Genomic DNA, 9,319 nt, shown 5'->3' on the forward strand with positions numbered 1-9,319 from the left:
TACACTCCCTGGACAACGCATCGCTCACGAGCCGGCTCGGCGCGGCACCGCCTACTTTGCTGTCCACGTGGTCGCGCCGTGCCGATTGGAAACTGCGCATCTCCTCTTCAGGCGGGACGGGAGGGAGGGGGGAAGAGAGAGAGAGAGAGGGGGGGGGAGACAGGAGGAGAGAGACACGGAATTGGAAGTCTTTGGCCGCGCGGTCCGTGTCTCTTTGGTATGTGCGTGAAAGTGCCCCCCATCCTCCTCCGTCGTCCTCCGCTCGGCCACTCGCCCTCCGCGCGCCACGCCACGCCACGCCCGCGGCGTCCAACACGCCGGAGGGTCAGTAATTAGGGTGAAAGAAAAGAGATCCCACCAACACCGCCGCCGCACCACCGTGACTGCATGGCTACGACGGCATGGCGGTGATGCGGCGGTGAGGTAGCAGCTTTTGCCTCCCCGGGGTTGCGATCGAGTTGCGATCGGCTCTCGGATCGCCTCGCACACCTACAAGATCATTTGACTGCCCTGGCGCATGCTCAGACTTATACTAACAACGGCCGGGACTTGCGCCGCTGGCAGCGATCGTCTTTACCAACACGGTGAAAAATGCGTTCGTACATGTACGACATATTTTGTAAATGCCATTTACAAAATGCGCCGTAGAATCGCACGATTCCTTCCATGGAAAATTGTCCTTACCCGGTACGCCTAATTTTGGCAGTGAAAGGATTTGAGATTTGTCGGAGTACAGAACGTAGGGCCGGACAACGGCCTGCCCAAACGTTTCGACGCCAATCGGTCGAATGGTCGAATGCATTCCGTGGAGCATTCGCATATATGGTGGGCCCGGTGGGAGCGCCTGTCTCCTCCCTTACCCTAAGCCCTGGCCCCGGTGTGGTCACTGCTGCGCACCCCTTCAAACCTCGCGCCACCGAGGTGAGGGCGCCACTGTCGCGCGCAGCTGAGAACACCGCCAACCGACACACCCACACACACGCACCGGGTTTTAGTTGCACGAAATTTAGCCTTCTGCTAGAGGAGGGGGAGAGATACAGTAAATGGTTTCTCTTCAAAAATTGTTGAAATGTCGGGCGTCGTAAAATTCTTGAAGTCGCTGGTGACAGCGGTGAGTCTCATTCACACATGGCAGGGAAAACCAAATCAGTAACCTTAAGTTTGTTATTATTATTGATCCTAACATCAAAACCTTGCAAATTATTTGGCTTAAGATTTTTGCCTTGCTACATTAAAACTTTATAATAAAATCAAAATGAATGACTAAAAATTTGCTTAATTTTAAAAAATTGTCTAGCCTGAGCAACAACTTTTTCTTATGTTACAAGAAAATTATCTAAAGCTTCAACTGGGTTATGGTTCAATTTTCTATTTTGATGTCTTCAAATGATTTGAAGTGTTGACAATAAGTCAATCAGGTTTGTTTTGGTCATGTGAAATCATTGTAATGAGATAGCAAAGTGATACCAGTTTGTTTTTTCATGTAATTTATTACCCCGAGAAGGCATCCAATTTGTAAATAACTATTCTCCCAAAGAAATCTGTGCTTCGGTTGAATATAACTGAAAATTTCTTGGCTATTACGCCTGAAGGTAGCTTAAATACTTGTAGTGTGTTTACATCTTCCGGGTAGAATGGAACATCGTCATTTTTTTCTCCATTTTCACGTGTTGAAGAAAACATGCAATCTTGCCCAACAAACCCACCTTGAAACTGAATGACAATCCTCTCAATTGTAACCTCTTGAGGAAGTTGCAGTGAGACAAACTGGGGAGATCCCTGTTAAAATGTAATTTTTGTCTGAGTTCTAAGATCTAAAAACTGGCACATTCCATCTCAGTAGAATGTTATGAAATAGAAAAAAGACCAACCTGGGCAGAGTTCCAGCATGTCTCATCAGAACCATCAAACATGTATTTCTTCCCGAATTGCTGATTGTCTCTATTGAATACGGAGCTCACTCTGTGAACAAAATAGAAAGTGTTTCTATCATTTTCAAATTGTTACTTGTGATGAAATACTCCTTAAGAGACATAATGTTCTTCATTACAGGAGCCAGTGACTTCAAGAGTTTTGTCAAAAACTACTGAAATATCACAAACATCAACACCATCGGTGACACCCTCTTCATCGCCTACTCATTCTGAACCATCAAATATCCAGGTTTGAAAAAAGCAATACTGAACTGTTTAAAGAGTACAATACACTTAATTCTATTAAATAAAGTTCATCTCTAACTTTCATTTGGTATGGATTGTTTGTAAATGCCCATAAGAATCAGAGGTATCAAAGTTAAGTGTCTCATGTCAGGACTCTGTAATTGAGTATATCATTTTAAAACTAATATGATTACAAAGAATTTACATACTTGCATTCAAATCCGTTCTTCAGTACTGATGACATTATGAGCGTTAATTATTCCTGGTTAGTACAATATTAAATTCTCGTATCGACAAACTTAGCTACACAGGGCAACCTAACCCCTACATGAATATCAGAGTAGCCAACCTATTTTTCTAGCCGTTCAGTTGGCAGCTGTCGTCCAGCCCTGTTGTCTGCTACTGAACTCCTGCCAAAATGTCTCTTGCTAGGTTATATTTTTCGAATTCTTTGCAACGAATCAGTATTTTAACAGATCTTCGGTGTTGCTACAGTATCCAGGTACTAAGTTTTTACTTAAAAGAGCCGTTGCATTCTAACATTGACCTCCAAGAGACTCGACTGGCATTTTTAATTGATGTAGTTCCTAACCTTGTGTCTCTCCTCTTCTTCCATCATAACTTTTCAAGTCTATTCCCCTAATCTTTTTTCCCCCTTTTTAATTTTTTTATATGTATATATCCACTACAACAATGTCAACGAAGATTCATTGTAGTTATTTTTTATTATTAAATATCTAATTTTTCTCTCCTATTGCAGTCAGTCAAGCCCCATGTACCTCTCATCAAGTTCCGAAAGGGAAGCCCAGCTCATGGTAAGTAATAAGACTGCTCTCAAAAGCCCCCTCTTCTTGTAAAAATATCAGTTAAATTAAAATGTCAGTTAAATTAATGCATGAGACTTCCTCTTCAGGCCATTCAGCAGGTAGTGGATCACCGTCTCCTGGCGTAGCTGGTAGTAGTGTTGTTTTTTCTCGTGGGACCATTGAAGATTACCAACTACCTTCAAGGTACCAACGAACTCCTATGGACGAGAAAGAAATTGAGTACATTAATGTAAGAGAAGTTTTGCATATGCAATATGAGAGTATGCTGGTCCGGCATCTACTGTATCTACCTACATTTTGTTGTTTGTTGATTGTTGCAGAGAGGAGGACCTGAATGAGAAATTCCTAACAAATGTGTAGTGAGCGGCATCTTTCAGGCATCTGAATATCACTGTGTCATGAACTTTCAAACTTTAAGAACTGTCCGGAAGTCCTGACCCAAAATGTGTGCAAGACATTTAGTGAAATTGTTAAAAATGATATGATAATGTTGAACTGTGATTAACTTTACAGTTTGTGAATTTCATACTGCTTAGGCATTGTACATAACCATCATCCTATCTGCAAATATTTCTTCTAAAATTGATTAAATTGTCTTATTTGATCATATACTACTCTACTTATTACAAATTTCAAATTAAGACTCCAAACCATCAAATTTTAACAGCTTTATTTTAACACTTAACATAATATTTACAGCACAGTACAACAGCCAAATAAACTTTTACATCATACAAAAAATAAAAATGAAATTAAAACCAAGGCTCACAACAAATACCTGGAGGAAAATATTTGAAAATGCAGCTCACTTGTTTCTGGTTGGGTATTGAACAAATTTTCAAGCATTTTATGTTCTTGGAGAAGTATGGAATTATGATTGAAGGGCGATCTCATTATGGAACTCTCAGAGCAAGTCTTGTTCTGACAATGGAACTCACCTGTGATTGACGATTCTGCTACAATTCTGAGCATGCAGAACCCCTTGAAAATAAACTCAACTTCAGATCATCATGCGTTGGTTTAAAAAATCTTTCAGAATATATATATAGATACATGTCAAATGGGATGAAGTGGGCTAAATGTTTAAAAGTACATATCCTAGCGTACGCTGCCAACTGAATTTCTTAATTTTCTTCATAGCAAATTTACTTTTACCAATACATTAATGAGAGAATTATGGAACATATGGGCAAAGGAAATACATTATCTAAAAATCTAACTGATATCATTTTAAAAGTCTATTTTTTTTTGATTTTATAAATCATTAGTTCTACCTACGACAGCACTAGGTATTCAATCTTCCAGCAAAGTCCCAAGGCTCTATCAATATCATCATGGTTAACAGCAAATAATAATTAAAAAAGAAAAAAAAACATGACAGGAACATAAAATTGAATATTACACTGCAAAACATAAATTAAAGCTACTTCAGAACAGTATTCCCCCACAATGTTTTATATAAGAAATAAATTCTCCCTTAACTTAACAAAGACCCACTCAACATCAGATTATTGTCTGGTATCATATCCAAAATTCAGTTTAAGAGAAGAGAGTTACATAGTTACACTGCCACTGCTATAAAATGTTGGAGAATTTCAAAGAAGAATTTGCATTAGAAGTGCAAACTTTGTTACTGAGCGGTTCAAAGACAAAAACAACTTCAAAACACAGGAAAATCAGGACAAATGATTTGATAATTCCGCATGAAATACAACTTCGCTTGATTGATTAAAATTTTGAGGCTAAGTTTGGAGACAGAAATAACTACCTAAGTCATAACGTTATGTCAGTGGGTTTCCGGATGATTGGGTCACCAATTTATAGGTAGGAATGATAAGTTTATCACAAGGGGTCACAGAATTGCTCTAAATGTTACCATTGGCAAACAAAGTAAGACATGAAAATACTGTACATTCATGAACTGTTTGCTTCACAACCATAGAATGCACAGCTAGTAGAGGTAAAGAAGAACCTTCTGTTGAAACACTCTAGTACTGATGCAAGTTTTGTACATTATATTTTGAACAATTAACAATCCAGAATATGGTAGCCAAACCCAGACATATAGCTTTGAATTGAGACAGTCCGATACTTCACATTCTTAGATTCTGAAAAAGTCCCCAAATTTGTCATAATTAAGGCATCCAGAAAAATGAAAAGCAGACAGAACACAACACTAGTGATTTAAAAAAAATAAATACAAAAACACCTTTAAAGAACTTTGTTTAAGGGAAAACAATACATTAACTGAGGTTTTTAGGTAATAAAGGTAAAACGACTAGTCCTTACATCAGATAAAAATGGTATCTATAATTAACAATAACAAAAATTTTATACCTCAAATCAAAAGTTTGTTGTTGTTTTTTTAAAGAATTGAGATGACCAACCAATAAAAGATTCTGATACTAATATAACAAAGATTATTATAATCCATTTCATCATTTACAAGGAGGCATTTATACACTTCACAACAACCCAATCATGATTAAAGAAGAAACTTGTTGGTAAGGGTTAAGGTTACAACTATGTAGCTACTTACATCACAAAGCAATCGGACCTCATATAATGACAACAATTTCTAATTTCAAAATAATTTAAATTGCAGAGAAAAATGGTCCTTAAATGATATATATCTACTAAAATAACACAATCTAGTCCTCTTGAATGATGAGTCAATGGAGGCTATCCATCTATTAACAAAATTTGAGGGTTCCATGATTCACCAAATTCATATCACACCTCACACACAGGAATGTAACACCTGTTCTACATTTTAAAAATGAGTGGTAATGAATGCAAGGAATGCAAGAGCAAATCCACAGCAGTGAAGAACACAATGATTTCTGATTTCTCAATGAGAAACAGATCGTGACAGTTTAGGTCACAGGAATGGCCAACAACATTTGGCGGGGTTATATTTACCTAATTTTGTTTGAGATCTTCAAATCTCTCTATGAATTTGAACAGACTCCACCAGGGAGCAATTCTTTGATTTTTACACATCCAACATGAATAAATCATATTTCATTAAAAATAACATTGATAAAATCAAAACAGATGAGCAGAACGACTAGCTCCAAACAAGATGTCCCATCTACACAGGCAAATAAATGCATTGATGATTCTCTTCTTGAGCATTTCGGCTGAAAAATTTGGCAGAGGAGTAACTGTTGGCATTTTCTCCCATATTAGGCACAGCCTACAATTTGTTGCAGCCCAACTCAAGAAGAAATTAAGTAACAGGTCCTGAAATCTTCTTGCTGGTACATGAGCTATTCAGGCCCATATCTGTAACAAAAATTTTAGCATAAGAATTGAGGGAATTGAATACAATAGGTTCAAATTATTAATGAAACTTACCCTTAAAGTACAGTCCCAGCTTCCTGTTGATAATGCAGTACCATCAGGAGAAACTTGAAGACAAGAAACTCTGTTTTCATGTCCAATCAATAAACTGACTCGTGTGCACTTCAAAGTGTCCCACACATTCACAGTGTAATCATTATAGCCAGCAAAAAGTAGGCGCCCTGATAAATGAAGTCATTTGAAAATTAACCAAATAAAAATAACAACTCACAAAATTACCATAATAGTCCAAATCAATGACAAAAATAAATAACAGATAATGCTCCTCACCACTGACGGAGAAGTCGACAGAGTTCACTCCAAATATAATGCTCTCTTTAGTGTACACTGCCACTTCTTTGTCTGCTCTCAAATCAAAAAGTCGACACTGAAAACATTAAGGGACCATTAAGATCATGCGTCTCAAATTCCTAGATTAGATTAACCTGTCCAAAACACATACAGTAGAATCATCTGATCCAGTTGCAACAGCATCTCCACTTGGATGGAACTTAACACTGTTGATGTCTGACTGATGGCCTTCAAATGACTGCACACAATGGCCAGTTCTCATGTCCCAAATGAGAACCATCTTGTCACAGCTCTGAATGTAGGTGAATAAAGAGAATTAGCCTTCCATTGTTTAAAATTGTGGTTTCCTTCACCACAAGTTTTTGACACGACCGTACTCACCCCTGATACAAATGTGTTTCCTATCTCGGATGGAGCAAGGTCCAGAGCCATAACATCTCCAGTATGACCATGAAAATTTTGAAGCATTTGTCCGGACTCAACATCCCACAGAGCACAGGTTGAGTCACCACTTCCCGTAAGAATCTAGAATGAGAACATTTTTGTAAATATCAAAAAAAATTATTACATTAGAGAAACTTGCTGAAATATTTGGTTTTACCTGTTGATCTGAATTTGGAAATGTGCAGCATGACATATAGCTTGTGTGTGTTCCAACTGTCTTCTTCTGGGAGGAAACATTCTGGGACGAAACATTTTCACCCGACGTCAAGGAGTATACTGTTACCTTATTGTCAAGTCCCCTAGAATTGGATAAAGAAAAAAGTAAAACCAAAAATTACGATGAATTAAAAATGAACCAAGCTTCAACAAACCTCAAAGTTTAACAACAACAAAAAAGGCACCTTACAACTATTTCTATGGCACCACCACTTCAAGCATAAGGGTTTTGATTCAGACATGCAAATAATAAAAATGAGTTCCCAACTCACCCACAAGCTACCAAGTTTCCAGATGGTGCGTATGCACAAGCCATCACCCATGTTGTAGGCATAGTAACCGCATGTTCTTTGTTTGTGGTGAACGCATCCCATATTATCATCTTACCATCCTAAGTGTTTATAAATGAATAACAAAGAGAAATGATGTTAGCAGATTGTACAGAAACAAAAGCAAGACCAAACCAACCATCACCACAACCCACACCATGTTAAAGACATGCAAAGATGACTGTCAAAACACACAGACACAGACTGAAGGCAGTCCCAAACAAATCTTACACTAGAACTTCCCACACAACAATGTCCTTATTGATATAAAATCATCAAAATACTATTCCCTAGGGAAATAACAAGAAAAAGACATACCTGAGAAGATGAAACTATGTGTCGTTTGTCAGCACACCAGTCTGAGCACAACACCTTGGCCTGGTGCCCTCTCAGGACACGGCGAGGTTTGACATTTAACAGACTAATCATGTCAAGCCTTTCAGCCACATGTGATACTGTGAGACAAAACAGTCAAATTATCAGTGATAATGCCAATGAGAGAAATGAGTAATGATTTATTTTTTTAAACTCCCAGAGACATTGATTGGACAATATTTCAATACAGGGAGGAGGTTAGAGTACGTGACATGAGTGAAAAGGATCAAGAAACGACTTTTAGGAGCGAATGTGAACACATATTCTGTTTCAAGCCTTTCCAATGTTGATCAAATGAGAAAATCCGATAAAGAATAGAATGGAGTGGAAAGGACAGGACGGGGGAAGGGCCGAGGTGCAAGGTTGCTGTCAAGGACCAGAGGGGCGTAGTTGGTACAAGCACTCACAAGTAACATCGTTGAGTTTAAGGCGTTCATCTTCAAGCCTCGCTTTCAATGTGTCAGCTTCTTTGATGAGAGATTCCAAGTTTTCATCGGGAGTCCGAGTTACTTCGCCTGCCATTTTGGATTTTCATGAGATAAATTTGTTTCCACGGAGGAGTCGTCTGCTGCAGCAGCGCCCAGTGCTGCGGACGGAACTGGAAGGCGTCGCAGGCTAGGCGAATGAAGCGCGAAGTTCAAATGCGATGGCTCACGGTGGGAGTCGGGAGGGTCGACTTCCTGATTCCAGCGCAACTCGATGTCATTGAAAAGTTGTCCGCCTTTCGTTTTTTTAAGTCGTTGGTTCTTGTGGACATTGAACTTTTTTTTACCGAATATGCTGATTTTGTATACATATATATATAGAAAAACTTAAGTAATGAACAGGGTGGGTGATCCGTGCCGTGTTATTTTCTGCTTATACTGTGCCTGCGGGCGGACTTGCCTATCTTCGCTGGCCATGGCACCTTACGGCCCCGTTCGAGTATGCAACCCGTCCGCACGCAAGAATCCGGTACAGTAAGCAAAAAAAAAAGAAGACGGCGCGGATCACCCACCCTGTAGTGTATATCAGGAGGCTATGCATAACAAAGGAAGAAAGGGCAAGGCTTTGAACGTGCAAGGTAAGGATACGTCGCGAAAATTTTGCCCCCCCCGTACAACCTCATACACACTGTCATAAAGCACACGCTCTCGCGTTCGACAGCGTCATGGCGTGTTTTTTTGTGGGATTATCGAGATATTTGCGATATCTTAATCTCTCTCTTTCCCGCGAGCTGTAGGTCAGCCGAACCGGCACTTCAGCACCGTCGAGATTCGCCTGAAGCCCGTTCGAACTCTATCACCACCCCGAGCTTTCAAGAAAAATAAAA

At 39.3% G+C, this 9,319-nt stretch overlaps 3 protein-coding genes across 4 annotated transcripts; 1 reads left to right on the top strand and 2 right to left on the bottom strand.

Moving 5' to 3' along the window:
• The first annotated feature begins 949 nt into the window (after nucleotides 1-949).
• On the top strand, nucleotides 950-3,595 carry LOC113210341 (alpha-ketoglutarate dehydrogenase component 4). Of its 2 annotated transcripts, XM_026428296.2 has the most exons (5): nucleotides 950-1,111; nucleotides 2,053-2,163; nucleotides 2,920-2,974; nucleotides 3,073-3,215; nucleotides 3,307-3,595. In XM_026428296.2, exons 1-5 carry the CDS (start codon nucleotides 1,070-1,072, stop codon nucleotides 3,322-3,324), a joined length of 369 nt encoding a protein of 122 aa, XP_026284081.1. In that variant the 5' UTR covers nucleotides 950-1,069; the 3' UTR covers nucleotides 3,325-3,595. The 2 variants fall into 2 exon arrangements, with proteins under 2 accessions (XP_026284081.1, XP_026284082.1); XM_026428297.2 differs by lacking the exons at nucleotides 950-1,111; nucleotides 2,053-2,163 and adding an exon at nucleotides 2,517-2,661.
• On the bottom strand, nucleotides 1,467-2,518 carry LOC113210340 (nuclear receptor 2C2-associated protein). Its single transcript, XM_026428294.2, has 3 exons — nucleotides 2,369-2,518; nucleotides 1,872-1,962; nucleotides 1,467-1,779 (listed from the first exon to the last, which is right to left on the bottom strand). Exons 1-3 carry the CDS (start codon nucleotides 2,401-2,403, stop codon nucleotides 1,492-1,494), a joined length of 414 nt encoding a protein of 137 aa, XP_026284079.1. The 5' UTR covers nucleotides 2,404-2,518; the 3' UTR covers nucleotides 1,467-1,491.
• Nucleotides 3,596-3,639: 44 nt separating the features above from the next.
• On the bottom strand, nucleotides 3,640-8,612 carry LOC113210339 (guanine nucleotide-binding protein subunit beta-5a). The gene is made up of 9 exons (XM_026428293.2): nucleotides 8,415-8,612; nucleotides 7,951-8,087; nucleotides 7,576-7,694; nucleotides 7,245-7,386; nucleotides 7,025-7,168; nucleotides 6,795-6,935; nucleotides 6,623-6,719; nucleotides 6,347-6,513; nucleotides 3,640-6,274 (listed from the first exon to the last, which is right to left on the bottom strand). Exons 1-9 carry the CDS (start codon nucleotides 8,527-8,529, stop codon nucleotides 6,263-6,265), a joined length of 1,074 nt encoding a protein of 357 aa, XP_026284078.1. The 5' UTR covers nucleotides 8,530-8,612; the 3' UTR covers nucleotides 3,640-6,262.
• Between the last annotated feature and the right edge of the window lie 707 nt (nucleotides 8,613-9,319).

Source organism: Frankliniella occidentalis, unplaced genomic scaffold (genome assembly GCF_000697945.3).
Source record: "Frankliniella occidentalis isolate FOCC.00 unplaced genomic scaffold, Focc_3.1 Scaffold7, whole genome shotgun sequence".
Classification (NCBI taxonomy): domain Eukaryota; kingdom Metazoa; phylum Arthropoda; class Insecta; order Thysanoptera; family Thripidae; genus Frankliniella; species Frankliniella occidentalis.